Genomic DNA, 14,673 nt, shown 5'->3' on the forward strand with positions numbered 1-14,673 from the left:
CTACTTTATTCTTACTTTATTTAACTCACTTAGTACAATATTTCTTTGCATGCCGGAAAAAAACATCCACTACCACGGATGAAAGGAGTATAAAAACTATTCCAAGATTTAACGTGGTATATTAAATTAAATTATAGATAGTGTAAATCTAGTTTATTTGAGTTCATAACATATACAAGAATATATATGACCTAATATGAGCAAATATACCATTGTATATACAATTTGAAACTGCATAACATTTTTTTGGCATTATAGACATTGCACTTGGGTCAATAACATACTGTAATGAACTTTATTACACTATAACATCATTTTCATCGTTGCAAATTCAAAAAGCAAAGTTAAATATTATATTTTCTCGTCATTAGATATATTGAGTTTAGGTCACTATGTACATTGACCTAAACATCATACCCATGCAATAAAAACAATATAAACACGATTATATATGACAGGGGTGTGATCCGTTGCTAACTTTCCTTAAGTTGCTAACTTGTCAACTCATCAATACAATATATTATAAATGTCAATATAAACTTAAGTTGATATTGGAATACATTATGTTGATATTGATATTGATATTTAAATGTCAGCACAGTTTATTAAAATGTCAACACGAATATGTATTGACATTTTAATGTGATCGTGTTGACATTTTTAATATACTACATGGATGAGTTAGCAAGTTAGCATTTTAATGCACCCCATATGTGACATCAGTATAATCTAATATTAGCGGTTCAATTTTTGTTCCATTAAATCATATTTGGGCTACATGGTATAGTATTATTTAAGCGAAGTCTAGTATAATTTGTCATGCTTGACCTATTAAAACATCAAGGGCCCATACTTATTTTTGGGGGTGCTAGAGTAAACTTTAGGTTGAGGAAGAATACATTGCGATCGATGAAATGGGTCCAATGTAGAGTTTGCATGTGTTTAGGTCGACTGCACCAAAGTTCTTAATTTCGTGTTAAAACCAGTTAAATGCTGTGACATCAACTTAATATCTTAACAAAAAATGAACAAAATTATATCTTAAAAAAAAAAAATTACTCCCTCCGTTCCACAAAAATATGGGCAATAGGGATAACATGAGAATTAAGATAAAATTGGTAAAGTAAGAGAGAGGATGAGAATGATACAGTAAAGTGAGAGAGGAGGAAAATTGTAGTTAAAGTAGTGTTAGTGTATAGTGAGACCTATACTATTAAATTGATAAAACTTTCCAAAAATGAAATGCACATATTTTTGTGTGGGACGGACGAAAATAGAATGTGCACATATTTTTATGGGACGGAGGGAGTAGTATTCGCTCACTTGTTTTGGGATTTCTTAGCATGTAAGAGTTGCCCATTAATCACTTATATCCCTTTGAAAATCATACTAATATGTAGCTTATACGCATAACTAATGTTCTCTTAGCATTTCGTTAAATATTCCATATGATATTATCATACTGAGAGATTTGTCATTAAATGTGTCATTTTATTTATTATTATTGGTAAATAAATTTAGTATTGCATAAATACAACTCACATTTTATTAAATACATATAAAATTGTTATTTATCTGTAATTTAGTACCGCCTGTTTCTGAAAGATGCATGATAAAACATCATTTAATTAGTTTACAGATGCAACTCAACTTGTACATAAACTACAAATTCAAAACACAATCAATATAATTTCATTTACATTAATCGTGAAATATCTTCGTTCATCCCCTTGCAAGGCTTTCTACAGTATATTTATCTTGGGCAAATCTATGCTTGAAACCCAACAATATATACTCGAGAATCATCACCAAAAAACCACACACAATAAAGCCGACTGCAAAAATAAAAAAAATACAACATACCACTATAAATAATAAATACACATATCATATATTTAAATCTTCAAACCATGCTGCAGCTAAATTCCATATCACCATTTCCCATTAGGCTCCTCCAGCGCCTTAGACGCCTGCTCATCCGCCTTGAGAAACGGCACGCCCCCGCCGTCGTGCTGCTCCGTGTTCTCATCGTCCGTCTTGTACGTGTACCGCACCGCCCAAAACAGATAGTTGAAGAAGTTGAGAGCGCTCAAAATAGCCAGAAACCAATAGAAGAGTTGCAAATTGTTCCTATCCAAATCCTGCCCTTGCAGCCACCCCTGCCGGCTCGGCGCCACCCGCCTCGTCACCGAGTTGATGGTGTCCACGAACACGCTACTTAAAAAATAGCCAAACGACTGCGATATCCACGTGAAGGAAGTGGAGAGCGACCTCATCCCGGCGGGCGCCTCCTTGTAGAAGAACTCGAGCGAGCCAGCGAGCGTGAACATGTCGGCGATGCCAAATATCCCGTACTGGAAGCCCAGCCAGAAGAGGCTGATCGGCTGCATCGGGTTTTTTAACGACTGATTCTTCCTCTTGACTTCGACTATCGCGGCGATGGCCATGGACACGGCGGAGAGGACGAGGCCGACGCCTACGCGCTGGAGCTGGGTGATGCCGGAGGGGTGGTTGGTGAGGGTGCGGGCAAAGGGGACGAAGAGGCGGTCGTAGATGGGGATGAGGATGATCAGGAAGAGGAGGGGGATGACGGGGATGGACGCCGCGGGGACTTGGAAGGAGCCGAGATGGGCGTCCATGCGGTAGCCTTGCTGCACCGAGAAGGTCTGCAGCTGAGCCATGCATGTGTTCAGGATTATGGTGCTTCCTATTATCGGCAACATTCTTGCTATGATCTTCACTTCTTCCACCTGCGTCACCGTGCACACTTTCCACGCTGATGGCTCTGTGTTTGCAGGCGGGATCGCTGCTTTGTCTAACCACCTGCTATCAATGCGTGTGTCAGCCTAGTGGTTAATGACTGCGGCCAAAGGTCACACTTACCTGAATTCATTGGTATGTGCTATTTTCGGTGCTGTTGTTTCTGAATCCTTTTCGTTGATCTCGTACAACTCATTTGGACTGTCTGGAAGAGATAATCGCCCATTTTTTACTGCCACAACTATAACCTGATAGAAAGAGTGAAATGACTTCGTTATAAAGGGACTGCCCAGAAAAGAACACGGAAAATGAAGAAAGTAGAAATGAAGTGATAAATACCTGTGTGAGTCTCATGAGAGGGCTATCTTTGGGGACATGAAGGCGGTAAAACGGTTTTCCGATGAGGAGGAAGACGTAGCCGAGGAATGCAGCGACGGCGGTGATGAGAAAGCCCTTCCACCAGTTCTGATTATTCTTATTGGTGGAGACGTAGACGACGAAAGTAACGCCGATGGAGGAGCCCGCAACGGAGCTGAGCAAGAGCCAGTTGAAGTAGCTGGCCAGCGACTTGGCTTCTTTCGGATTTTTGGAGTCAAACTGGTCGGCGCCGAGGGCCGGGAGGGCGCCCTTGACGCCGCCGACGCCGAGGGCGAGGAGGCAGAGCGTGGCGTAGAAGTAGACGGCGGCGCCACCTTGGACGCAACTGGACTTGGCGCAAGGCTTGGGCAGCAAACTGTCACTGTGGGCTTGAATTGTCATCATCGATAGAGCCTAAACATAAAAACAATAATTGCATCACTCCTTTAATTATCAAACCCAAACCCATGTAGTGGTTGTCGCGTCATGTCAAAGGAAAAAAACATTCCACGACTCGATTTATTATTAGGTGATGGATGGATCACATAATTATGTCTATTTTCAAATATCTCACTTCATGCTGGATTCATTTCAATCAATAACAATCTTTCATTTATATAGTACTACTACTCTCTATTATCCAGCAAATAATTTATAAAAAAATACTAGTACTTGTTCTTTCCCTCTTATTAGAGGCACTAAAGCTATGCAACCAAATTTTGTACAACCAAAAATTGGTTTATTTGAAAAAAAATGTAATTTATTTATGCATTTAATTAAAAAGTTAGATATATTTATATTATAGAGAACATGCATAATTAGAGGAGTATGATTTTAATAAGTACTATAAAACATGGAACAAGCCCATCTTACTAGATGGGGTAAAATAACTTATATATTTCACAAGTATTTACAAATTATGTTAGATTACCAAATTTGTACTTGATCACTTCAATCCCATCATAAATTCCACAAATTTAGTTACTCCCTATATATATATTCATAATTAACAGTCTTTTTCATATCTGGTAGGTTTCCTTTGTGAGGGTCATATTATAATGATTTGTGTAATTTAGTGTTTTGCGTACGGAAGCGTTGATGTTCATAGAAGAGAGCATTGGGAAAAGGGAATGCAATAATGTTCCTTTTTTCCCTCTGCTTTTTTCACCCACATGCACATGCTACCCACTAGACTAGAAAAAAGGAGGAGGCCACACGAAATCCTGAATTATAGTTTTAATTGAATCACCGCCAGCACACATGTTCAAAAGTTTGTGAATATGAAACCAGACATGATTATTTAATAATAAAAATATATCCCCTGCCCAAGGCGCCAGATAAAATGTTATTAAATGCAAAATTTATAAATATGTATCCCCTTAGTCTCCTCTCCTCTAATTGGGTAACATGTATAGTTTCTTAAAACAAATAGTGTTGTCCTACCATCATCTTAACTCTTGCTTCACTCCCCCCTCCCACCACCTAGTTATACACTGCTACTACTACTCCAAAATTAACACTTTTTTTTTTAGAAAAAGAAAAAGAATAATACCAGGACTTCAAGCGTGCCGAAAATGACGCAAGTGAGGAAGCGGTTGAGATAGGTGTCGGAGATGAAGCCGCCGACGATGGAGAGCAGGTAAGTCGATCCCATTAGATTAGTGAGGGTGTTTGCTGACGTGGCCAGATCGAAATGCATCTTGTATGAAAAGTAGAGCACCAAGCTCACCATGTTCGCCACCACTCCCATATTCTCCAATGCCGCCAATGCTGCCAATCAAACATCATTAATCATAGAGGAAATTGAGATTGAGATTGAGACTGAGATTGAGATTGAGAGAATTTGAGGTACGCACCATAGATGAATGAGGTGGCTTTGAATCCGCCTTTGCCCTGGCTTCGATTGCTCCGCCCGGCCTCCGCGTCGTCCCCCTAATTCGATCAACAAACAAACAAATTGAATTAGCGATGGATGTGTGGAGAAGCTAAATGCAGAGATGGACTCACCATGGATGGGAGGAGAAATCAATAAATTGGGGAAGTTGGGGAAAGAAAGAGACAGATCAATTTTAGGATGGGGAGGGGATGGAAATGGATTGAGATTGTACAAGTTGCTGAGAGTGAGTGGGAAAGGAGAGACTTGGTTAAACTAGAGATATACGGCAATAAGGAGGAAGTTGTATATAAACATGGAGTGACATCTGATTGATCATTTCTATTTCTCTCTCAAGAAAATCATGATTAGGACACATTGGGATGGCAGCTAAGTTTCTTCTCTTGCTTCACTTTCACAAAGGAATTAGTGGAAAGTGGGGTAGGGGGAAAGGAGGGGTATGGGCACAGTTCACAAAGCAAAGAAGAGAGACACCTAAATTATTAACAAGATGATGCCTTTGGATCCTAGATTTGAAATTTGTGAGTCTGGTCAGTAATCAACATACAAATCCATTCACATAGTAACATGGCAAAATATTGGATAGAAAGATGTGTTTTACCAACTCTAAATCATCTATCTCCTTAGCCGCATACGTGCATACTATAACATCAAATCACATCACACAGTATAAAGGTGAAAGTTGGTAATTATTTCTGCATTTCCACCCTTTTTCTGACCAATACATATTGTAGAAGTAAAAGGTAAGTGCAAATTTGTACTCTACTTCTTTACTGCGATTTTACCTATAACAACCAACACTTTATTTTTTTTACCGACTGCTATATGATATTTTAATTAATTTCTGGGAGAAATGATTTTGGATGATCCGTCTGGTCCTGGACACGAAATTTAAATTAGAATTTATGAAAATAAAATTAGAATTCTATGAAATTGTATATAAAAGAATTTATAACGTGTGTGGGCAGTGTATATATGTGTGTTTGTGCACATTGTATGTGGGAATTGTGTGTAGGTGTGTGCACTGCAATGTGTGTGGGTAGTATGTGTTTGATATGTGTATTTTGGAAGTGTATATGTGCAAGTGTACTGTTTTTATGTGGTGTGTGAATTTGGGCAATTTTAATTATTTGCTTTGGATATAAAATTCAAATTGTGGAATTTGGATGAATTAGAATCGTAATTCAATTCAAATTCTAAATCTAAATACCAAACACTGAATATAGAATTAAAGGCTTCAATTCCAAAATATGAAACCAAGCCTTAAATCTGGAAATTGTGGACAATATAAGATTAATTTTGCAAAATACTACACCAATACAATATTAGTACGTAGTATGAGTTTTAAGTATTATGCAATACAATATTACTAATTTGGTAGGAAAAATATGGGCATTTGATATGATACGAGAATTAAGACAAAATTAGTAAAGTAAAAGAAAATTAAGGAGTAGAAGGGTAGTTAAATAGTTTTAGTGCATAGTGTGACCCTATTATTATTAGTGTTTTAGCGGTGGTATAAGTTGTAAATAACTTGATGCATAAGCCTAATAAATTATGATAACTTTCTATAAATGGAAATGTTTATATTTTTATGGGGCAGGCGGAAATAGAAAGTGCACATATTTTTACGAAACCAACGGGAGTATGAGTTATCTATCTTACCAATTTTGTCAAACCAGTCATAGTTGGACTAATATACTGTACTGTATTACTATCCCATACAGACTTCTTATGCGCCTTGCCGAATTTAATACTCCGTATTTAAATTTATACGGAGTACATTGTTTAACAGGACTCTTGAATCATAGAATGGTTATGTTCCTCCACAAAATTATTAGTAACATAATCACCACCTGCAAAGTATGCAATCGATGGAGTGCCAATTGCATTACTTTGGAACGATCTAGTTTGCTCATAATAACCCATCTTCAAGACATTGAAAAATGATTTTCTATATCAATTATTTCATGGAGAATTGGCATGGACAATCTATATTAGCAACATCTCCTTTAGGAAGCTAGAAATTACCGCATTTTGTGCTACATAGTCGTTTGTGGACACTGCATTTTACTGTCAAAGGATTAGTTTTTGACGACAAACTCAAGCACATGTGGAAAATGATTGTTGATGCTTATTCTCAACCTTTGTTTCACCCTACTCATCATGATCTTTTAGATGTTGTCAAAGATATTTGTGTTTGAGCTTCACAAAAAAAAATAAAATAAAAAAATAATAATTGAAATTTAGCAAAAGTGCAGCCTAATATTCAAATTAATTGCATTTGGCTGGAAACTGGGATCCATACCCTACCACAGACATCTTTTTGAAATTACGCCATCACATAATTAAAAGGTAATTGGTGGTATGTGGAACAACTTTCTTTTCACTTCATATATTAAATCTCTAAGGTCCCCATTAAATTATATCCTAAGCAAATGGACAATTTCAATTATTCTCAACATTCATTTCCATATGTAAACTATATTTAAAAAACATGGAATATATATGCATTGCCTCCTCGTGAGCACTTACTTACATGGCTAATTGAGTCATCATTATTGCTTAATTGATCCTTCATTGCTATTTAATTAGTGAGTAATTATTTGATGTACGTTAAAAGAATAGTGTGTAGGAACTAGTTAGACGATCGCGATCTTTGTATGATTTACATTTTTATAAAAATATTATTAAAAGTGTTGTGGATTTTAAAAAGTACGTTTTTGTAATATACTACACCGAGAATGATTTTTATCATATCTAATCTCAAATGTAAGGGTATATATGTTGGGATGATGAACTTGTTTATGTGGTACAAATAAAAAAATCACTTCTATCATGAAACTATATAGATGTTTCTTGGCTTCATTGTCAAGATACATTCTTTAGACGGTTTAGTGAAAAAGGATGTCGGGTAAACGAACGAAATAATAATGATAAAACTTTAACAACACATTCCGTCCACAAATTCTAGAAGAGGGTCGTGTTTGTGGTTGTCGTTGAGAAGAAGAGATTACTAATGGATAGAGTCATCGGTGGCTTCAGATGACGATATTACATCAATAAAAAGTTTTCCTAGAAAGTCCTAAGACGAAGGTAGTTGTCCGTGTAATGAACAGACTGACCGTTGTTCCATGAACTAACCTAAGTTGTTTTAGTATGATTTGTTCTCATTCACACGTTCCCTGCAAAACATCCAAGACGGCCATGCATCTTAGAATTGTCCATGTTAAGCACGTTTAACCTTGGAGTTTTTATGTGATAGAAGCTAGAAAAGAATATGCATTTTGTTAGTGCTATCAAATGTGTTAAGTACGCTCGAATATCCAGTCTCATATCTGCATATATACTTTTGGCGTTCCACTCTTTCTTGTGTGCTTCAATTAATTCATATTCCCCTCTACTCTAGAAGTAGAAATATATCGCTATTTGTGCCTATGCATTAGCGATCACTTCCTATTTTTGAGATTTTCAGGATTTATCGACTGTTATTCATAGATCAAGCCCACAATATTTTGGATATGGAAAACTTTTTTTGTAGTATTAACAGAACATAATCTTCCAATGTGAGTATTATTATATTGATACTTTGATAGTGCTTGTGAACTTTAGGATGACTGATGATTGATAGTTATGATATTTTTAGCAATTATTGAAAAATTAGTGCAAAGACAATCGATAGTTGACATTTTATTTAGACAGGAAAAAGTTGCAGGCAAAAAAAATATTGGTGGTTATAGTTGATGATATCTGGTTTAGGTATATATAAAAACTTTATATTATCCATCACTAATTTCCAGCGATATCAAATTTTCAGTCGTTTATGATAAAAATAAAATGCTTAGCTGCCACAGATAACACAATAACTTAATTCGTACAAGTCATACAGTTTTAGAATGTCATTATCAATATCACATCACATGCATTCTCGACTTCTAGTTCATTGTCTCGATATTAAAACGACTACATTTTAAAATTTATGATATGCATAATTGCCTAAGGTTGTTACGTTGAAAATTGTCAATTAAAGTGAACCAAGTTGTATGTCTGAAAATATTGGTCGGAAACTAGTCATTCTGATGGGCTATAATTAGCTATATAGTACGTATTTGTACATCATTTATTGTTAATTTCAATAATCTTTTTTAAAGTATTTGTCGGTAAATAGATAAATTTTATGTGTTTTCTATTTTTTCCCCAATTTTTTAAATACAAATTAAAAAACTTAGTCCTCTTTTGATTTTTCCTAAAATCGCAATTTCATTCACATTCGATCCAAACACAAGAGAGTACTTATTATTTTTTTTTTAATCTATATACATAATACTTATTGTTATACACTCAATGTAGGGTTTTCAAACTCTTAAAACAAAAGGAGTAGTTGGTAATAAGTCATATGCTATGCAAGTCAAATTAATACTCCATTAATTTGATTGGAATTAATGAAAAAACTTGGACAAGTAAAGTTTCTCCTAATTAACGTCTATAAATCGGTTGATCATGTGAATTGTAAATAAGAATCGTCATAGTTTTGTAACTATATATATAAAAGTGGGGATGTAAAAAACTCTAAATATTGTACAAACTTCAAATTATAATCTGGAACGTTAGAAAATGTCAACAGATGACAAAATAGTAGCAATATAAAATGTTAACACAGTGTCAACGATTGATGTTGTGTTGACATTTTTTGTTGCTACTATTTTGTCATCTGTTGATATTTTTTAACGGTCCAGATCATAGTTTTGAGTTTGTACAATATATGAGTTTGCATTTTATCACTGCCCAATATTGCATGTTCAAAATCGACCAATATTCATGATTTAATTTTGATGAGGTGAATAAAGAGAGTAAGATGGCATTTTTTTTATAGTCCTACTATAAAAGAGAATAATTGGTGGGCTTATCCAGAAATTAGGAGGAAGTGGTTCTTGAGGGGTCAAACTTTAGAGAGGAAATAACATAATTTGAATATAGAGGGCACCCTACCTACATGGGATGTCGATTTTGGTATACACAAATTAGAGTGTAAAGTGATTAAAGCGTCCAATTTAGCTACAAAGCTACACGACACAATTTCGTGGTCAAGCTCGTGTGCGTGTCTTATCTTTATCACCACATCTCATTGTCAAAATACATTCAATTATTTCATTCACACATCCATATCATTACGAGACTATATTTTACCCAACTATAACTAAACCCAAAACATCTTAATTCTATATCAAGATTCACATATTTGTGTTTAAGAACTTGTGATATTAGCGCGTAATTTAAAGGATTTGTCTAAATTTTTTAGGTAGTAATACTACTATTTTTTATTTTACGCAATCACCCTTCGCATAATTAAGGGAAACGAATTTTTTTTATATATAAGTAATATGTGTGGCCTCAATTCGTTGAAAGGAAAAATATAATGTTCATAAATAAAAGTAAATTTAATCATGAGAATATATAGTGGCCAACCAAATAGCCAAAGCAAATAAAAATATAAAAGTAAATTTAATCATGAGAATAGTGGCCAACCAAATAGCCAAAGCAAATACAAATAATTTTATTAATGAATCCATGGTAGTAATTTCTTTTATGCTTATTAAGTACGAATGTTATGGGAAACTTACATCATGTATCATATTAGTGGCAATTTGTATGCAACCATGTTCATAAATAAATTATATTTTCAATAATTCATACATTTAATTGAAAAAAATCAACACATCTTTTTCAAACATATGCATATTTGCAAATATAGTAGTGTGGAGCAATTTAATAAATAAATATACTGCTATAATTAATAATTAAAATTGTTTTGTTAATTTCAACTCTGTTCAAAGTTTAGAAATCTTGTAGTGTGTATATAAGTGAATTTATATTCATTCACAACATAAATCAGAATTCTATTTTTGAATAATGATATTCAATATGTATTCGCAATCAATATAGTAGTAGTCTTAAATTTGTGATGCATTATTTTCAATTTGGTCAAAAGTTTGCATTTTCCTTCTATAAGACAAGACAGTAAAATTGAAAACCCAGCAGATTTTATTTCCACTCTTCAGAAAAAACAAAAAATCTGTCATGATTCAATCTATAATAAAAATGATTTATATCATATTCCCAAGGTAAACTTATTATACTTATGTCAAAGAAGCATATACATTGCAAAACTTTCATATTAATTTCATGTAAAAACGGATCCTTATACTATTCGACAAGAAAGTGGAGGGGTATAGAATTGCAACTAGAAGCATTTAGGTAGTCAATCTACTCACAAGACATCTCTATTATAAATATCCTAACATATCAATTATTAATGCAATAAGTTGTATAGACCACAATTCAAGTGGTTAGAACACGAATCTAGCCATCTAGGTGTTTTTATGGAAATGAACCACAAGAATCTAGGTATCTTATGAAATTGAACAATTAATGTTTTGAAAAATGAGGAATCACAAAAAACATTACATTTTCAATCCAATCCAAGAGTGTATAGGAGATTTTTTCACTATACTTAATACACTTCATGTCTTATGTTGCTCGCATTTTTCTATTTCGGCCGGTCTGAAACTACTTCCACCATTTATATTTTAAGTTAGAATAATAGTATTTAATTATTATATTAGAGTTTATTAAGTGCTCCTTTATTAAGTGATTTCTTATTACACTTAAAATACTAATTTAATTATTAAAAAAATAATCAATTCTAAATTTACATTTTAAAATGAAAAATGCAATAAAATCATATAAATGAAGTAGTTTATAATGAAATTGTGTTGTTCGGAATATGAGAGAAGTTAAAAAATGAGACGGTAATCTACAAAATCATAAATATCACCAATTAAATTTGATAGCACGTCAAAGTTTAATACACCTGTCATCAAAATTCAAAGATATGTGGCCAAATTTACATTCAAAGGTTCAATTATAAGAGCATCCGCGACGGTCTCTTGTCCGTCCGTGCCAGCGGCACGGTGCTGCTCTTAAATAAGAGCACGTCCGTGCCGCTGAGCTGCCTTACGTGGCATCTCTCGATTGGCCAACGGCTATGCCGTTGGTAAATTTTTATTTTTTTTTAAATTCGAAATAAATTAAAAAGAAAACATTTTTAAATAAAAAAATATTTTTCCACTTCCCAATAAATTATACCCCCTCCGTCTCACATAATTTTACACACTTTGACCCGGCACGGGTTTTAAGAAATGTAATGGAAAGTGAGTTGAAATAGTTGGTGGGATGTGAGTCCTACTTTTAAAGTATTAGTTTTATAATAAAATGTGAGTAGGAATGAGTTGGTGGAATATGTGGTCCACTATAAAAAATGGTAAAAGTGAAATGGGTAAAATTATGTGGGACGACCCAAAATGGAATATTGGGTAAAATTATGTGGGACGGCCCAAAATGCAATACTGGGTAAAATTATGTGGGACGGATGGAGTATCCGTTAAAAGAACATTGGGGATAGAAGACTAGTCTTCCACGGGGGTATTTTTTAGATTTTAATTATGTATTTTTTTATTTTCTAGGATTTTAATTATATATTTTTATTTCTAAGATTTTAATTATGTATTTTTATTTTTTAGGATTTTAATTATGTAATTTTTATTTTTTAGGATTTAATTATGCAGTTTTTATAATTTAATGTATTTTTATATTATAGAAATGTTTTTAATAATTAAAATATTTAAATTTAATAGCATGTCAAAGTTTAATACACGTGTCATCAAAATTCAAAGATATGTGGCTAAATTTACATTCAAAGGTTCAATTATAAGACCTCTAAACACATATTATTATCATTTCTGAAATGTTCAATCCAAGAGTCAAGACACTTGCCTGCTTGAGTCTATACAGAAAACTAATGAGTCAAGACATTGTATATGACGTTTGATATGTCAATTTTCAATTTATTAAAATTTTATTGAAATTACCAAACTGAAATTCTTCAAAAGTTACGCTAACATTCATGTTAGAATTTCTTTTCCCAATATACAATAAAACATCTGCAATGTGATACGACAACTTATCACCATTTCACAAATCAAGTCAAGGTAGGCAATTACGCCATCCATGTCAGCTTTTATTATGGAGGAACTTTACCGCGTTATAAAGTTAAAATTTCATATATTAGAGCAATGCTTAGGCAAGCAATAGGCCAGCCATTTTCTCCCCTACCACGTCAGCAACACTAAAAAATCCACTTGCCACATCAGTCATAGGCCAGCCGCAGTAAAAATAATTCAAAATATACTACATTTACGGAATTAAAATTACGATTAAAATACGGAATTAAATCACATATACGGGAAAATTAATCTATTCCATTAAAAAAAAGTACAAAGATTTTTAAAAAAAAAGTACATGATTTTTTTTTTAAAAAAAAGGGCTTCAACACACGAGCCCCGCCACTCTCTACTCCTTATCGCCGTCGTCCTCGCCGTCGCCGTCGCCGCCGCCGCTGCCCGTGGTATCTGAGCCCACGTCGGAACTCGCTAGCCGTGCCCTCGCGATTTCCAAATCAACCCGCATGCTCTCGAGCATCTCGTGAAGAAACATCTTCTCCATGGGGTCAGTGGCGGTCTTCCACTCTTGGAAGACCTTGTACATCTGATCCCGCGTATGGTTACGCAAATGGAGAGTGTACTCGAGTGGGGCGGGTGGGAGGGCGGAGGACTGGACCTCGCGGGGCGATAGGGGGGATCCGCCCCTCGCAGCCCGCTGCGCCCGCTTCTGTCCAATCGGGCGGGGGCGACCAGTAAATGAAGGAGGGGATGGAAACTCCTCAGCATCCGGGAGGTCGTGGGATCCGCCGCTGCTGCCGATGTAGTCGCCGCTATAGTTCAGTCGCTGCTTCTTCGGCCACCTAGCGTCGCACCCCGCCCGGAACTTCTCGGAGTCCTTCAGCAACAAGAAGCACTCCCAGTAGGTGAACTCCTTATACTTCCCCGCCAAGGGGAACTGACTCGCAGCGATCCTCCGGGCGTCTTCCTCATTCTGCCCACTCCTGAGCTGACGGAGGGCGTTGGCGTACAAATTCGAAAAACGGCCCACCGCGGCCCTGGTGCGCTCCCACCCCTTCCGGACCTCCTCCGGGCTGAAGTCCTTCCCGTGCGGGCAGTGCCTCCTATAGGCAGCTCTGATCTTCGCCCACATGTTGACGATCCGCTGGTTGTTCGCAACCAGCGGATCGTCACACACCTCCAACCACCCCCTGGCCACCCCGGCGTAATCATCCTCCGCCCACTTCCTCCGGCCAGAGGTGTCGTCAACAGCGGGCTGCGATGACTCGCCGACCGCCTTGGCCTTCCCCTTCTCCCTCGTCTTCTTCTTCGCCGCGGCCCGCCTCGCTGGAACGGGAGTATCATCTTCCCCGAGATCGATCCCCATATCATGCAATGACAGAAGGTCATCGCTAGTGAACTGCGTCTCCACTGGGGTCGACGTGTGAGACGAAGCCGTCAAAAAATCAAGCGAGGGCCGATATACCGTGTCCCCTCCCGGTGACCCCTGCACCCCCCCTGCATCCCGGGATGCATACCGTGCTGCATCCCCCCTTGCATCCCGCCCTGCCACATCATCCCCATCATCTGCTGCTGCATCTGGGGCATACCCCCACACCCGGGCGCTGACTGCCCGCCGTCCGGCATCCCCCACGGCATACCCCC

General features: G+C 36.3%; 1 protein-coding gene across 2 annotated transcripts; it reads right to left on the reverse strand.

Annotated features, from left to right (window-relative positions):
* Nucleotides 1–1,669: 1,669 nt before the first annotated feature.
* Nucleotides 1,670–5,344, reverse strand: LOC125189176 (protein NRT1/ PTR FAMILY 4.5-like). Of its 2 annotated transcripts, none has more exons than XM_048086431.2 (6): nucleotides 5,125–5,344; nucleotides 4,974–5,049; nucleotides 4,670–4,887; nucleotides 3,100–3,531; nucleotides 2,884–3,008; nucleotides 1,670–2,826 (listed from the first exon to the last, which is right to left on the reverse strand). In XM_048086431.2, exons 1-6 carry the CDS (start codon nucleotides 5,125–5,127, stop codon nucleotides 1,932–1,934), a joined length of 1,749 nt encoding a protein of 582 aa, XP_047942388.1. In that variant the 5' UTR covers nucleotides 5,128–5,344; the 3' UTR covers nucleotides 1,670–1,931. The 2 variants fall into 2 exon arrangements, with proteins under 2 accessions (XP_047942388.1, XP_047942389.1); XM_048086432.2 differs by having other exon boundaries at nucleotides 1,670–2,823; nucleotides 5,125–5,343.
* Nucleotides 5,345–14,673: the final 9,329 nt, after the last annotated feature.

This window comes from Salvia hispanica, chromosome 5, assembly GCF_029641045.1.
Source record: "Salvia hispanica isolate PSC_SH4W2 chromosome 5, Shi_PSC_v1, whole genome shotgun sequence".
NCBI classification, from domain to species: domain Eukaryota; kingdom Viridiplantae; phylum Streptophyta; class Magnoliopsida; order Lamiales; family Lamiaceae; genus Salvia; species Salvia hispanica.